Consider the following 17,260-nt stretch of genomic DNA (forward strand, 5'->3'; position numbering starts at 1 on the left):
CCCACATAACTCTGACTCACTACTTCTTAAACCCTCACTGCACATTCAAAACTTGTGCTTTTAATTTGAGTCCTAAATCATAATTAAAATTTAAAAGTAAAGCATGGAACAAGGAAGAAGGTCACTGACTAGCTAACGATTGCAGGAAACAGTGAGAGTAGTGTGTGAGGAAGGGAGGAGGAAGTCTTTGCCCATACCCCCAACATTTTGGATATAAAAAGAGGGACAAAAAGAGCTGCCATGACGAAATGGTTTGACCACGCCCATTTTTGTGGCCACACTCCCTAATTACCATGTTCATTTTACCAAATTTGGAAGTTTATAAAAGTTTGAACACATTTCTGGGAGGGTTTTTTTCAGTTATTAGTTTTGCAATTGAAGGTGAATTGCCCTTTAAGCTGTGAGTCTAAATTCTCCCAAGAGACCTGTTTATCTTAATTGATACAATTACTTATTTGTTTATCTCTTGTTTATTTGTTTATCTGGTGGCTGTTCTGGGCTTTCTGCAACAAGGCAATTAAGTTTGAAACGTTGTATCTTTTTCTGGCTGTTCGGTGCAGAGAAAAATGCAGGACTGCGGGTAGAGCTGTCAAAAGCAGGACTGTCCCGCTCAAAACGGTACAGTTGGAAGGTATGCTTTGCCACCACTTCTCTACAGACAATGCTGCCTTTCCACATGTCATTTTAAGGGGGGGGGGGTGAAGGAGAATGGTGCTTAGGTGGGGAATAGGTACTGCACTACCAATGATCAAGTACAGATAGGACAAAAAAGTTAACACTATATACTGTAATTTTAATACTTATTGTGGAAAAATAGACTATTACTATTACGATTAAAGTGCACTTCATAAAAGTGCCTAAAAGCTACTTTTTCGGGTGCAGTTAGTTATAGTTCTATGTTAGTTTAAACACCAGCGGTGCTTTTACAATGTAATGTGTAAACCAATCAGCACTAATGACCAATATTTATGTGCCCCCCAGTCCACTCACCTAAAATCCTTCAGACAGAAGTACCCCAGAGTAACTCCTGAATATATATATATATATATATATATATATATTTATATTTGGGTTGTTGCCCTGGTGCTAACACAATATATGTATAAAAGTAGAATGAAAGCTGTTGCACAACAGGGTCTTGCAAAAAAAAAGTAATTATTTATTATTTCACAAATCTCACATATATATATATATATATATATATATACATACATACATACATACACACAGCATGTCTGTCTATTACTCTCATGTATAAGAAAACCCATATTAAAGGCCTACACAACAACACAGCATGTCATTTTAAGGAGTACAAATATAAATAAGTAATTTGAACAGAGAGACCCTTTTCCTATACATATCTCAATTCATTTAATATGTACATAAGGTTTTCTGTGGAGAGAGAGAGAGAGAGAGAGAGAGAGAGAGAGAAAGAGAGAGAGAGAGAGAGAGAGAGAGAGAGAGAGAGAGAGTGTGTGTGTGTATTATTATTATTTATACAGCAAGAAATTGAAATAATTAGGCTGAATCACTTTCTCTGAAGAAAGCATGAAGATCCACAACACTTCACTATATATGTAAATGCCTAATTAACTCTGTTGCAATAACAAGGAATTCAAATTAATTATCTCAACCCAAATTAACAAATCACACATCAGTTGAAAACCTTCTTAAGTAGCACAAGGTAAAAAGAAGAAAAGAAATTCTAAGCAGGGGGTCCCTCGATTTAGAGATTTCTTCCAGCCCCACAAAAACTTGTATATTCTTAATTGGTTTTGTTTTAATACCTGTTACGAAGTTATATATTGTCTTATGAACAACTTCTTAGTCTACAGTGAAGTAAACTTTAAATTACAGCCATATATTACTACTGCTCTTTAAGTGATCCCTAAAAAACATATGCATATTTTACATATTTTTATTTAGGGCAAGAAAACCAACATTTTACCATATAAGGAGAGTAAAGCCGAAAAAAAATCAAAGGATTTAATGTGCATTTTAACATAATGTGCCATTTTCCTGCACTGGTGAAAAATATGTATTTGCTTCAGAAACTCTAGTATTTATAAATTAGTTGCTGTGTAGCCATAAAGAAAGTCAATCAAGTCGAATAAAAAAGGCACTTGTTTACACAGCAGAAAACAGATAAGCTCTATAAAATACAATGAGGTTTGCTCTTACACAGGAAAGTAGACAGGAGCCAAATTATATTCATGGCTCTCAATGGGACTTTAAACTGAAAATCGTTGCCTAGAAATAGGTTATTTGCAGGTGCTGGATAATCAGATTAAAAATAAAGTACTGTAAATAAAATAATCTTTACTCTTTAATGTTACTTTAATAAAGTGCTGGCCTTTTAATCAGTGTCTACATATCTTTATAAGGATAACCTGGGTTATATGTTTCATGTCTTAGAACACACACACAAAAAAAAGCTCTAAATATGCTTTTAAAACATTTAGGGGCAGATTTATCAAGGGTCAAATTTCGAAGTGATAAATACTTCGAAATTCGACCCTCGAATTAAAATTCTTCAACTTCGAATATCAAAGTCAAAGTATTTTTCACCGAATTTGGTAATCGAACTATCGAAGTAAAATCGTTCAATCTAATGATTAAATCGCTGTGAAGACTTAGAAAAATGGTCTAGAACAGGGGTAGGGAACCTGCGGCTCTAGAGCCTCATGCGGCTCTTCATCCTGCTTGCTGCGGCTCAGTCTTGCGGTTTTGCCTGTCAGGTCGTATTTACGGCACCTGGCACATACAGCTGTGTTATGTTTTGCGGCTCCAGACTATTTTTCTTTAGTGGGAGAGGGGCAAAATGGCTCTTTTGATAGTAAAGGTTGCTGACCCCTGGTCTAGAAGGTCCCCATAGGCTAACATAGCACTTCGGCAGGTTTAACTTGGCGAAGTATTGAAGTATTTTTTAAAGAGACAGTACTTTGATTATCGAATATTCGAACGATTTTTACTTCAAGTCGAAGTAAATTCGAAGTCGTAGTATCCTAATCGATGGTCGAAGTATCCAAAAAATTACTTCGAATTTCTTTCCCTCGAATTCACTTCGACCTTTGCTAAAACTGCCCCTTAGTCATAAGCTTGTTGACATAGCTGCAAATTCATTGTGCTTTATTCCTCAGCCATGAGGCCAACATGCAACAAGCCACGGGATCCAAGATAATACTACTTTGGAACAGGAAACAGCCTGCATAACTTTTGCAAATAAATGCTGTAAACAGTAAAACAGTGCTTTCAATTTGTGCTGTTTAATACTTTTTTTTTCCATCATTTAAGTCATATAACTTAAAGCTTTAGTCCTCATTCATTTCCCTGTCTGATACATTCTGCAGAGTTAAACAAAAAAAACCCTCTCTGAAGTGCAAAAAAAGTTTTATTAATATATGAAAACCAGCCTAAAAGCAAGTTGCTAACCAGTATACAGGAACACATTTAGGGGCAGATTTATCAACGGTCAAATGAGAAAATTTGAATTTTTAAATTCGAATTTCGAGGTAATTTTAGTGGTTTTTTTTGGAAAATACTTAGATCGAATGATGGAATGCAGCCTATTCACCCAGAGTTAAAAAGTTTGATTTTTTATTCGAATTTGGAAGCCTCGAAATTCGACCCTTGATAAATCTGCCCCTTGTTTGTTTAAATAGCTTGCCCTGGCAGGTTACGCCGACAGAAAAAGGAGTTTACAGTACAAACAACCATTTCAGTGTGTGTTAAGCAAAAGTCAGTTTACTTGTATAAACTCATAGTGGGGCTCTGGTACATGCACATATATGCATCGCACAGGAGCCGCCTTGCACAGCCCTGTATGTTTCGAGAATCTAAGGCATGGAGTTCTTCAAGGGACATTTTCAGGTATTCTCCAACCTCTGGACATGGAGTGACTTGTGGGATGTTAAACCCATTCTGGCCACCTACAGACAAGAAAAAAACCGTAGTTAGTCCTTAATTACTCTCTAATAAATACAATATATTGTATGGCCTAAGTGGCTCAAATATCCATGCTATAGACCAGTACTGTCCAACTTCTGTGGTACAGTGGGACGGAATTTTTCTGGCCTATGTGGTGGAAGGCCGACAATGGAAGCCTGTGTTGACCACTCCCTGTTTTTAAAACACACCCACTTTAAACCACACTCATGTTACCACAATAACTTTTAAGACCATGTCCACATTAAAGGGGTTGTTCACCTTTAAAATAACTTTTAGTATGACGTAGAATGATATTCTGAGACAATTTGCAAATGGTTTTCAATTTTTTATTATTTGTGGTTTTTGATATTTAGCTTTTTATTCAGCAGCTGTCCAGTTTGTAGTTTCAACAGTCTAGTTGCTAGGGCCTAAATGACCTTAGCAACCATGCATTGATGTGAATTAGAGACTGGCATATAAATAGGACAGGGCCTGAATAGAAAGATGAGTAATAAAAAGTAGCAATAACAATAAATGTGTAGTCTTACAGAGCAATTGTTTTTAGATGGGGTCAGTGACCCCCATTTGAAAGCCGGGAAGTGTCAGAAGAAGAAGGAGGCAATGACATTCAAAAACTATAAAAAAGGAAAAAATGAAAGCCAATTGCTTGGAATTGGCCATTCTAGAACATACTAAAAGTTAACTTCAAAGTGAACACCCCTTTAATGGTGGTAGCACACCAAAAAGACAAATGGTTGGTGCTCACTGCAGGGATCATCACTCATATGTGAAAAATTTAAGATACCCTTAAATCCATATGCCTCCTCCTCCCCTGGGGAATAACACAGCACCCCCAGCACAACATTCAACACCTTTGTGGCTTGGCCAAAAAAAAGCCTGATGGCAGAGTTTGACACACATAAGGAGCACAGGACAGACAGAATAAGACACACTCTGCGTCTCAGGTGTGAACAGTACAGGGCTTTAGGGGTGTGAACAATAGAGGTGTTACAGGTGTGAACAATGCAGAGGGGGGATTACATGTGTGAAGAATACAGGGGATTACAGTCTGAATTTGTGGTGTAAACAATGCAGGGACCAGATAATGTCGGTACTGATACCTTTTAAATCTTACACAAGTAAGCAGTCACAGCAGGCAGACTTTAATGTGGGGTGCACACAAGGAGGGGTTGTGGGCTGGATGTGGCCTGCAGATCGACAGTCAGGGCCAGACTTACATAGCAAGCACCCCCAGGCCCACTGCCATTTGCCGCCCCAAAATCCTGCCGCCCTAGGCCCGGGCCTTGGAGGCCTCTCCACAAATCCGGGCCTGCCGCCTGTTTGACAGCACTGCTATAAACAGTTATGGTTAGGTTAGAGAAGGCTGGAAATCTGCATTATACTGTATTCTCTGTCTACAGCATACAGTTTATTTGCAAGCATCAAGTAAATAACAGTAAAATATAGTAAAGTAAAAGTGAAGATTAATATTAAAATATTATTGGTTAAACGCAATAAGTCTGTCTAGAGGCTTTCTCGCACACGTGGACCTTCAAATAATTTCTGTCTTTTAAGATGCCCACCAACTCGAAACACTTCTTTATCCTAATATTTTGCTTTTATCTCAGTTATGTTGTTGAAATAATGCAGATAATGGTCCCACTTCTAAGGATTGTTTTGCTTGCATGTGCAAGTTTATTTTCTGTTATTTATGTATCTGCAGCTCCTTCATTTTACACAAAAAGTATCAATGCTATCATACATTATAGCCTATCTCTATTAGTGATGTATCACTCAGTAATCTCTATAATTAGTGATGTATTGGAAACCCATTTTGACATACTGCATATGTACTATTAGACCCCTAAAAAGCAAGCATAATTTTATGTAAAACTTAGTAGGTGAAGACTTAGATAGGTATGTCTGAGTGTTCATATTAGTTCCTTGACAAAGTCTGCATTCATGCGTTTAAAGGGCATGTAAAGGCAAAAAAATAAAATCCCATTTTTACTTTCTTTAATGAAAAAGAAACCTATCTCCAATATACTTTAATTAATGTGTACCATTTTTATAAGAAACCTGACTGTATGCAGTGAAATTCTTTCTCATTTACTGCTGTGGATAGGAATTGTCAGACGATCCCTAACTGCAGGGCAGGGCAATCATACTTATGAACAGCAGGGGGGAGACCCCGCCTTACTTCCCAGCCATGCAGAACTCAAACAGCATTGTTTGTTTCCCTGTAGAGCAGTCGGCCACTGTGTAAAGATTTGTATTGGATTTTATTTTTGCCTTTACATCCCCTTTACTGTTTCCAACTCCAGCTGCAGGGACAAAGATCATGGAGCCAGATTTAAACAGATAAACTGGGATTCTATTTGGAGGATTAATTTTCTGAGAAAGTTTGAATCAAACAATACAAAAAACTATAAAATCCACATTAGATGACATGACAACACAGGACCCAGTGCAGTCTGCCTATTCTGATTTTTAATCAGTCTTGCTGTATTGGCTTCTGTCAGATATTATTTGACTTGTGCTGTTTTGATAATTTATGATGATTCCAAACCAGCCTAGACCACACTGAGCATGTGCACAATCTTGTTCTTGCAAAGATGCTTAACAAAGTTACAAGATCGTGACCCCCATTAGCCAACTTTGAAAGCATAAATTATTTGTTTGATTAGGCTTGTGGTGCAGTAAGTTCACGTTTATGTTTAGTGTACAAAACACAGCATTTTGAACCTTATTCTATTTTAGACTTTACTTCCCCTTTAAGCCATATACCTCAGTCAACATACGTGTGTGTTTTGTTGTAGCAGTAAAGTTTAGCTCAATATATTTAGGTCCCAAACACAAAAGTGGCAGCAAATCATTAGAAGTAACAGCATACGTACCATCCCGATCAGCCATGCTGTCAAAGAAAACCCAAGAAGAATCGTCCCTGCCGTACTTAACAAATGCCACATAGTGACTAGTCTCTATGCATAATACAGCAAACAAGTCCATCTTCTGGTATGGTATACAGCCATGTCTCCAGTCCCAATCTGGAAGTTCTTTAGGAAGGGATACCGGGTTGAATTTATGATGCTGTCTTTTAGGATGGAGATGAACCTAAGTATATGAAGAATCAAATACAACTGAAGTATTCATGGAATACATTTATTTTATATTAAATTGGCCTTGCTAACTCTGTGTACAGAGATGTGCTTATATTGGAATTTGGGTGGTCAAACATCAGTGATAGGTATCTATTCTTAATAAGCCTGTCCCCCTTTAAGGTCATTTTAACCCTCAGCCTTCAGTCCTCAAGTAATGTATCTATTTTAACATGTAAAAAATCAGTAGCAGACTCCATAGATTCATGCTGAAAATGTGGCTCTAGGATTCCCTTACCAATAACAGCTAAACAGGCACATAAATATCCACCAGCATAAAGCCTCCACTTGCCTCCCCAGCATAATCTGCACGAAGATCTGCCATTAGGCCATAGCTGGAAGTCACTGGCCTGGTGGATGTGCTGCACTATAAAGGAGAACAACTAAAATCAAAGGAATTAGAGGGTTTCCACAATATTTTTGCCAATGTATTAAAACCCTTGTATAGAGCTGCTGGTCATGTAGACAGAGGGCTACAAAAACAAACAAAAAAATGTAATATGCTGGTGAAAACGCTACACACAATTCTCTTTACAAATACACCAAATTGATTGGTATGTCTTTTTTTGGGTGAGAACGGTCTTTTGATCCCTTCATCAATATGCTACTTAGCTTGCCTTTATTAAAGGGGACCTGTCATCTGAAAAAAATATTCCAAATCCTATTTTATCACATTAGTCAAGCAAAATTAACTTTGATTACACTATATAAATTATTTGAATCTTGTTTCCTTCCGTCTGGGTTACAGCAAGGAGGCAGGAGCCATTTTGTCGACACTGTTATTAAGGCAAGCCATGCATCATCTCAAAATCTTGTTTGTGCACCAGAATGTTGTCCATCCCCATGCACTGGTTACACAATTTAATGGTGAATAGAGAGGGCGGAATGTGGGGAGTGCAGTGACATCTAGTAAGTGCTGAATGGAAAGTGAAAGTAATTGCCAGCCCCCTTTCTATATATACATATCAGGGGCAGGCAATATTTGATTGAGATTTTTAAATGAGTTTACAACTATAAATGCTTAAATAAAAAAAGAATTTGGATTTCATGTTTAATTTGAAAAGGACTTTAAGACTTTTAAAGGAGAAGGAAAGGTTAAAACTAAGTAAACTTTATCAGAAAGGTCTACCTTAATATACCAGTAAATCCTCAAAGTAGTGCTGCTCTGAGTCCTCTGTCAAAAAAAAACACTACATTTCTTTCCTTCTATTGTGTACACATGGGCTTCTGTATCAGACTTCCCGCCTTCAGCTTAAACCTCCTTGCCCTGGGCATGAGCATGCTCAGTTTGCTCCTCTTCCCCTCCCCCTTCTCTACTGTAATCTGAGCCCAGAGCTATAAGTGAGCAAGGAGAGACTCGGGTAGGAAGTGATGTCACACCAAGCTAATACTGCAGCTGCTATCCTAAACAAACAGAGAAGTTCTAGAGCTTTTTACTCAGGTATGGTAAAACATTCTACAGAATAAATATAGCATTCTAGCTTGCACTATTGCAGCTAATCTATTGGCAATAAAATGCTTCCGTAGCTTTCCTTCTCCTTTAAGCAAAGTGTCATATGAATGATATGTTTGCACCGAAGCACCAGAAAGGTTAATCACATTTCCACCCAAGAAATGTTTGTATGTTGTATGATCACATTAATTTTCTACAAGATTGCATGATAAACATAACTATTGCAATACTAAAACATAGAATGGACTCAAATAAATTAGTATATCTGCTAAGTAATATGTCAAGGTCAAGTATCATAAGTCGTAATGCCATGAAGCAACTTGTTTCATTACTGCAGGATATATACCTGGGTGTTGCATATCTTGCAGAACTGCTTGATTTTCCCTGCAGTAATTTCTGGGTCATCGTAGCACTCTCTGCACTCATACATAGCAAGGCCTCCACAGATGCGGCACTGACGGGGTGCTGGAAGAACATTAAAAACAAACACGTATTAGTCTATGACAAACCTACAACCACAGTAAGGGTTGTGGCACATGGTAGCATTAGTCGCCAGTGATTTTTAAAAGTGAGTTTCTGCGACAAGTCGATCGTTTTGTCTTCTCATTGAAAATGTATATCGGCAGCTACTTTACACACTATGCTACTTGAAATCTCCTGTCGTCCCAAAACACACAGAGACCTTTTTTTGAGCAATTAGAAATAGCAAGCCCATTCAGATGTATTGAAATCCACAATAGCAAAACACACAGGGAGATTAGTAGCCACGATAGTATCTACATTTTACTATGACGTAGTACAGCATGTCATAAGCACGTAAGAAAGTCTGTACGTCAAGCTCGGCGTAGATATTCTGAAAAACCTTTGGAATTTTTCCAGACAGCTGCATAGTTCACCAGTGTCAGTCCAGGGGCCCATTCTCCAAACTATTTCTCCTCTTCCTCACCTCACTCAACCTCTATCTTTCCAAGTCTCTTTTCTTTCTATTGTATTATTTATTATTCTATCTATTTAGCCTCTCTTTTACCATATAGAAGTAGGTATTGACAATGAAACAAGCCAATGGTTATAAGCAGGAGGGCCCACTGACACTTGGGCCCACTGGGAGTTTTCCTGGTATCCCGGTGGGCCAGTCTGACACTGTAGTTCACAGTATAATACATGAAACTGTCTGTTCCTTAGCTGCTGATTTGTGATGGGATGTACCCAGTATTTTTTAGCAGCAGCTCTTTCTTGTCTTTCTTTCTGTAACAAATATTGATAGAGGTATATATAAGGACAAATAAAACAGTCAGATCACTGTTGTTTGCAATAACTGCGTGAAGAAAACATGTGGTGACGATAGCAAAAATGTGTTTTCGGTACACAAGGGAGGAATATCCCTTGTGAACATCATTTCCTTTTCCCATGTGGGTAGAGAAATCAACATGTTGCACTATGAGATGTAAATCGCTTGAAAGATGAAATTGCTTGAAATCTTCGCTTGCAAAAAGACCATCGACTTTTTGCAGAAACTCACTTTTAAAAATGGTCGGTGACTAAACTTCCCTTGTGCCACTACCTTAAACAATTAAAAGCAAATATCACATGTTATTTAGACAGAAGTCGACAATAGATTATACTGTTTCAAATAAACTGTATACAGTATATTTTAATCAATATCAGACAGCTTCTGCAAGGGAGGCATTATACACAAATACAGAAAGGATGGAGCTCCATCTACTGTGCTTTCCTTATTTGGAACCAACTTTATGTACTAAACATTCTTGACAACCGATACACTATTCTTCAGTTCAGTTTTAGCTTCAAAGCTGTGGCACACCTATTGTAAGCTAACATGTATAAAGCGGAGCATTACCAAGTTTGCTTCCTGCAGTGATTTACATGTTGGTTTCATGGCATTTTCATGGCTTTTCGCAATTGTTCCTGCCACAGTAATTTGTAAATGTGAAGTTAAGTAATGGATTCTGGTTTCTGTATGTCAGTTTTACCTGAGACGATCACATTGATCAAAGTACATGTGCTACTACTTGGATTTCTTGTGATACTGATGAGTAAAAGCTGAAGATGTAATCAGTATAGAAGTCAAAGTTTTAAGTATAGTTCAGTCCTCCATTATTAATGATATTCACCAAAATCCTACAAACTAAAGGAATGTGCCATTATTGCTTATCTTAAAATAACTCATTTTATGCTTGGTACTCTGCTTTTGATGTGATCTGTCAAAACAGCAAAAAACAAGACTTGGCTATGAAATAGCTCATTATTACTTACTGTCTTCCAGTAAATCTGTGATGTTTAAATCCAAGGAAGGGAATATTTTGTTGAACATTTTGAAGTCTTTGCCAAACCGTGGCATCTGGACAATTAAACAAGAGGGAGCCTAGAATACAGAAGAATGGATTTCTGAGAATCATATCCCAACACCTCCTAGTGCCCATTGAAATTGGAGAATTATGGATTAAACATTCCACGAAGAGACAAAACAGAATAAACAAACAATATACATTTTAAACCACAATTATTTGAAAAGACAAGACAATGCCTTAAAAATATGACAAAAAAGGGAGCACTTTAATAATATGTGCAATATACACATTAATGTGCTTTTGCAGATCTGCAGTGGACAGAAACAACAAATATTTGCACAAATCAAGTCTGACCTTCCCTTTGAAGCACAATTAAAGTTGTCTTATTATAGACATATGAGCAGCTTATTTGATTGGAAAAGATGTTTATGCTTATAAAAGTTGAAGGAAAATTAAGACAAGGAACAAGATAGACCAAAGAGAAGACATGATAGAAGCACAGAAGAAATGCTATCTTACCAGATTTACTGACTGAACATGACAGTGCGGAATGATAAATAATTAATGCTTTCTATGCACTACTTTTTTTTGCATTGGAATGTGTGTCCAAATTAAAAGTAATAGAGGAAAACCACCACACCATTGTAATAATTGCCTATAAAGGGTACAATAACAAACTAGTATTGCCAAAGGCAGGCGTCCTTTAAACAAAATTTTATTTAGGAGACCACCAAAAAAATATTGATTTTGAGTTAAAAGGGTTTAATCTTTGGCCTTGTGAGGTATCATTATTGCTGCTGTGAAAAAGGACACCATACCCCCTCCTAGAAGATTTGGTTGAATTCCAGAGAGTCGTTTAATGAGCTCATTCCACAGGATCCCCACAGTAACCCACAACAACAGCACCTAGGAGTGGGTATAGTAAGATATGAATAGGAGGCCGTATGAACCATTCATTTTATTTTTAAATTTTTTTTTTATTGGGGATTTTTAAAACAAATGAACAACGTGTACCGCTTCTGTAACAAATGATATTAAAATATTGAAACAGAAAGTGTTATAGATATGTGTCACAGGGTATTCTTTTATACAGGGAGAACAAGCCGGTGTCCTCGTTCTGGTGCAGGTATTATGTTGAGTAATGACCTCAGGTTTGTACGATCATATTCAGTAGTCATAGTTGTCAGCTTCACTGTGACCGAGAAAGTCAGTGTAATCTTGGTCTTGAAGGAATGAAAAAAAAAATCCCAACATATAAAACAATCCCCCCCCCCTTCAAACCAGTTAACTTAATATCCAGCCGAGAGAATTAAATAGAAGACAAACAAGCAGGAGAGAATTTACCTGAAAGTAAATATAGTAGTATTTAGCACTGTTCACTATTTAACCTTTAGGAAAGGTGGTCGTTTGGCTCTTGTGTGGGGAAGTATTTAGCCAGCCACGGTTCCCAGACCTTCTCAAATTTAGAAGGGCATCCTCTTTGTGAATATATTAATTGGTATAGTGGGACATTATTATTTACCATTGATATCCATTGCTCCCTTGTAGAAGCCATGGTTGCTTTCCAGTTTCTAGCGAACTCCGTTTTTGCGTATATAAATAGTGCTCTCTCCAGAATAATTGCACCTGAGGGCATGCCCAGACCATATGTATGAATGTGCCAGGGGAGTAATTACATTTCAGGGACACATCCTGTATAGTAGGTGTGATTTTGTGGAATTAGATATGTTCTGTGCAGGCATCTGAATTGCACCATTTTGTCTCTTACACTTATTCATAAACTTATTTCAATACATCTTAACAATTAAGCTGGGTGAGGGGGGCCCAGTCTGAATATGGAGGACAGCATGAAGATGACAATTCCTTTCTCACTTATCCCATTTAACAGTGTTCTTTATCTTTGGGTTAAACACAACAAAATAACGACAAAAAGATAACTAAAAAATGCTCTGGAATCTGACATCCATACATATTGTTAACAAGTCTCGATTGGTTTGTGATTTATATATTAAACTTGGATAAAAGAAAAACACAAAGAATAGTCATATCAAGTAAGCCTCTCAAAGTTTTCAGTCATTATAGAGTTAACAGCCTCCTTTTTGCCCTAACAATTGATTGACCTCCTCCTTGATTAGTTTAGGTTTTACAAGTCACAATGCAGAACTTTATCAGCAAGTATTAACCCATAATTTTCTTTAACTGGTTTTAATGGCACAAACCTCAGCAAACTTCAGACTGCTGTTGATAAAGGACCACTCTAAAAGCTGCTGGATAGTGGGGACCCCAATATTTTCATTCTTGTCCATGAAAATCTGATAGAAGTAGCAGTCTTGAACCTTTTGACCTGCTGATCTAAAAAGTTTGAAATAAAGCACTTCCATGAATTTATGGGGGATGATGGAATGATTTACATTCAGCAATGCATAAATATCCTAGAAAAATGTACAAAGGTAGTTAGGTCATGAGCACCTAAATACATACAGTACAGGTCCGTGACACTGTTCTGGTCCCATTAACACATCCTGCACAGCAAGTTTATTAAGGGAAAACATAACATTTGTACATAAATGGGTTGCCTTTCCTTACAAAATTATGTATGAAAGAATACTTTACTGTATGCACAGAACATATGGGGGAATATTTAGAGTGAAGTTAGAGAATGCCACAGTCCTCTAGAGTGAAATTCTGCCACTCTCCATTATTTTCTATGGGACTTTCACTTTCACCCATTGCTAAATACTCTTTAAAAAATCCCATAGAAATGGAGAGTGGTGGAATTTCACTCCATTTCACAAAGGACTGTGGCGACCTCTAGGTCTCTGCCTATCTGCATTTTTACCTACCATAAGAAGACTAATGTGCAACGTATATAGTGTTTTTATAAAGTTACACATAGTGCTTAACTGGGTCATCAGGTTAACTTGATTAAACCAGAATTTTAGCACCCAAACAAGGGCAAGTCAGAAATGGAACGGACTGTATGTAAAAGTAGTGATTGTGAGTACAGTTTAAAGCTAGGACCCTCTAGTTGTTTTGATCATGGCTACCGGTAGAGTGAGCTCATAAGTCTTAATAATTCACAGTCTAGTTCAATCTTTAGGGTGCACCCCAAGAAGCCCAGCGCCAGTGTTTGTCACAAAGAGTTTTGGGTCAATATTCTTGACCAAGGGTGGTTGAGGTGCCTTGTGGCTTCTACAGGCAGAGAGGTTTAACGCTTAAATGTGTCTGTTAACAGCTTTTGTACAAAAGTAAAAGTATACCTTATTTTCAGCAGTGGATCCACCCTCAGTATGTGATGAAACAAAATGTTCAAAAATTCTTCTGGATCTGTAGTAAGATTATAAAGTTGAGATTTTAGTAAGATATTACCAGAAGGGCTGCACATGTTGGTTGAATTGCCCTATAAATGAATGGAACACACAAAGTTGCCAACTACTACTAATATGCTCTTTCTGTACATAAAACAAGGAGCCTGACTGTTCTTTACTCCATTTTACAGAAACACGTTTTGGCTTTTTTTCCTCAACTGTGTGCCTTAAAGAGCAACTGTAACCAAAAAGAAACTTTTACTGTTTTGAGGACATTAGTTTCAGCAGTTTCAGTTCTGAGTGCCTGCTTGGATTGTGATACATTCTTACAAGTACATATTTCAAGTCAGGTGTGAAACCATGATTTTGGAGACAGCACTAAAATGCTGATTCAGCAGAACGGAGTTTACTGAATTACGAAAAAACTTCCTGCTTTCTTCCACACATTTTAGAAGTAAACAATTCATTCACCCTTATTATCTCCCTGACCTTTTTCTTCAGATGTAAATCCCGACGCCGCCTCTACTTTTTCCAGAATTTTCCTTAATTTCATAATTTTCGTTGCACAAACATATCCATATCTGGAAAACATAAAACCCACATGCAAATGAAACCAGTGGACTTGGCACCTTTACAAGGTCCTCGTGAAACAATGAAAGTTGTACAGATTAAGCCACATTTTTAGTCAAAATATTTTGAAGGGGATGTTCACCTCACCTACAATAAATACTGTTAAACAACCATTTTATTCATATAAAAACATATTTGCAATTTATTGTAATTAAAAATATATGCATCGTTTTTAAGTTAGGGACCCTGTAACATTTGCAATCCGCAGATGACTACTCTCCCCACTCTGCATGTTTTCGATGTTACCCTGGCTTGAGTCAGCAGTCCTGCCTGCTGTGCATTACTTAAAAGCTGTAGAGACTGCAGCCCAATCCTGTGATGCTGCACGTCACCCTTCCTCTTCATGCCCATTTGCATGTCCTTGATCTGATTGGCTGGCAACATTAGACGCGATATAGCCAGATCACTCCAAGAGGAAACCTCAAGCGATTTTGGGAGACTCAGGCGACAAATGGGTTTAACCACCAGTGATTATTGTCTATGGGAAAGCTTTTACAGGAAATTAACCACCTGCAGAGCAGAGATTTAAAGATGGTGTTTAATCTCCTGGTGTGAGATTGCCAAAAGAAAACATAACTATAAGAAACTTTGCAATATACATTCATTACACATTTTCTATGGTTTTTAGGTTATTAGGCAAAAAATTATATTTTGGGTTGACATTCCCTTTAAAAACTATGAATTTTGTTCAAAGGTTAAAAGATGAACATCCCCTTTGTTTCTGCCTTTGTTATTGAAACTAAGTTTGTTGTATTTTATGAACCCATTAATTAAATATATCCATGCAAAATAAACACACTACGCATTACATACGATGAATCCATGGACTGTTAATAATGAGTGGAAACTGTAATCTAGTGGTTCCCAAAGTTAGGGACTGGCCCTCCTTTTGGGGGGCCTGCAGCCATGGTTGGGGGGCTCAGACTGAAGCACAGAGAGAAAAAATAGGCCTATCCGGAACTCAGAAAGATCCACAAGGTTAAAATGCGGCTTTATTATATATATATATTTAAAAGTATAAATGCATCCCCATGAGCCCTATGCATTTCGTACCTACGTGGTACTTAGTCATGGGCTAGCCCTGTGGATATTTCTGAATGTCAGATAGCTCTATTTTTTCGCTCTGTGTATCGGTTTACCGCTCCCTGAAGCTGGGGGTCTGGGGCTGGTGCACCTGGATCAACTTGGTGAGCTATTTACTGTTCTTATTCTGGAGCAGCACCCATTCATTTTTTGTTGCAATTTGGGCTCAGACTGAAGGCCAATTTCAGCGAATGCCTATTTATTCTTTTACATACTCCTGTTTACATTTCTGTTTACCAGTGCACAATACATATTTAAGTAACATGTAATTTTGCCTATGAACTCCTATGTATTTCAGGAAAATGTCACAGTTTTGCGAATTGTTTGGCAAAGGAAAACTTGCCAGTTCACTCCTCACTACCTCACAGTATTTTGAAGTGTACCTGAGGCAGTGAGCAAAGACATAGTATCTGGATTTATCTGTATCACAAATATACCAGATTTAAAAGTTCTTCATGTAACACTTACATTCTAAGAGGGTTCACTACTTCTGTCCTTAAAAGTGCTTGAGTTTCACTGTAATACTCCACATCTGTCTTCTCTTTCGGTCTTAGAAGAACAGAGTCTAATACGGAGCTGAATGAGAAAAGGCTGTGGGGAAGAGATGATATATAAAAGCAATTTTTACTCATCAGGTTTTAAGAATTACTTGTTCTAGTATCCACTCACCAGAATAATGTTGAATCAAGATAGCAAGAGTTGAAATGCCCTTGGATCCCTTTCTTCTTGCCTATCATCACTTCTAGTCCTTCCTTTTCTGTTCTTGGAGGTGTGTTCCCTTCTACAACCTCACTCAAGTAACCCCCAAATGCTTTAATAGAAAAAAAGAGAGATTTTAATACAGTAGGGCTCCTTTACAAACAAAAGTGCCAAAGATTTGGCATGTTTTTTAGGCAGAATTGAGCGATTTTTCCACAATCCCAGCGTCGTTGCATCCACATAATTGCACTTGCCACTACTGACTTTCATGCATTAACAACTTTATTTTTAATGTACAATTTTTTTGATGAATCACAATTGCAGTTACAGCTGCACTCACTATTGTAAAGAATACTACAGTAGAATCTCCATTTTAGGTTTTTCAGAGGACCAGAATAAAATGGTGTAAAATTAGGGAAAATGCAAAATCATTTATAAAGCAAAATATATAGGTGGGATCACAAAAAAATTTAAAAAGGGTTAAAACTTGAAATTAGAGGATGTGAAATTAAAGTTTTACTGTATTTACATATTTGTTTGTTTTTCATGATACCAGTGTGATACCAGTGTGATAGCACCATCTACTGGTCAGGAGAAAATTGGAGTGAAATGCAAGAAAACCAAATAAAACCACAAAAATGGGATACTATGGGGCAAATTCACTAAGCAGCGAAAATGCGCTAGCGACGCCTT

The 17,260-nt window shown here is 37.4% G+C and overlaps 1 protein-coding gene across 1 annotated transcript in view; it reads right to left on the reverse strand.

Annotated features, from left to right (window-relative positions):
• Nucleotides 1–3,373: 3,373 nt before the first annotated feature.
• Nucleotides 3,374–17,260, reverse strand: part of cyld.L (CYLD lysine 63 deubiquitinase L homeolog) — a 28,361-nt gene continuing 14,474 nt past the window's right edge. Inside the window, exons 11-19 of the mRNA XM_018257842.2 lie at nt 16,538–16,679; nt 16,337–16,459; nt 14,645–14,736; nt 14,108–14,174; nt 13,067–13,199; nt 10,813–10,921; nt 8,885–9,003; nt 6,825–7,041; nt 3,374–3,929 (exon numbers count right to left, since the gene is read on the reverse strand). Of these exons, the coding sequence (XP_018113331.1) occupies nt 3,745–3,929; nt 6,825–7,041; nt 8,885–9,003; nt 10,813–10,921; nt 13,067–13,199; nt 14,108–14,174; nt 14,645–14,736; nt 16,337–16,459; nt 16,538–16,679 (1,187 nt within the window). The 3' untranslated portion in view covers nt 3,374–3,744. The remainder of the gene's footprint in view (nt 3,930–6,824; nt 7,042–8,884; nt 9,004–10,812; nt 10,922–13,066; nt 13,200–14,107; nt 14,175–14,644; nt 14,737–16,336; nt 16,460–16,537; nt 16,680–17,260) is intronic.

The sequence above is a fragment of the Xenopus laevis genome, chromosome 4L (assembly GCF_017654675.1).
Source record: "Xenopus laevis strain J_2021 chromosome 4L, Xenopus_laevis_v10.1, whole genome shotgun sequence".
In the NCBI taxonomy this organism is placed as follows: Eukaryota; Metazoa; Chordata; class Amphibia; order Anura; family Pipidae; genus Xenopus; species Xenopus laevis.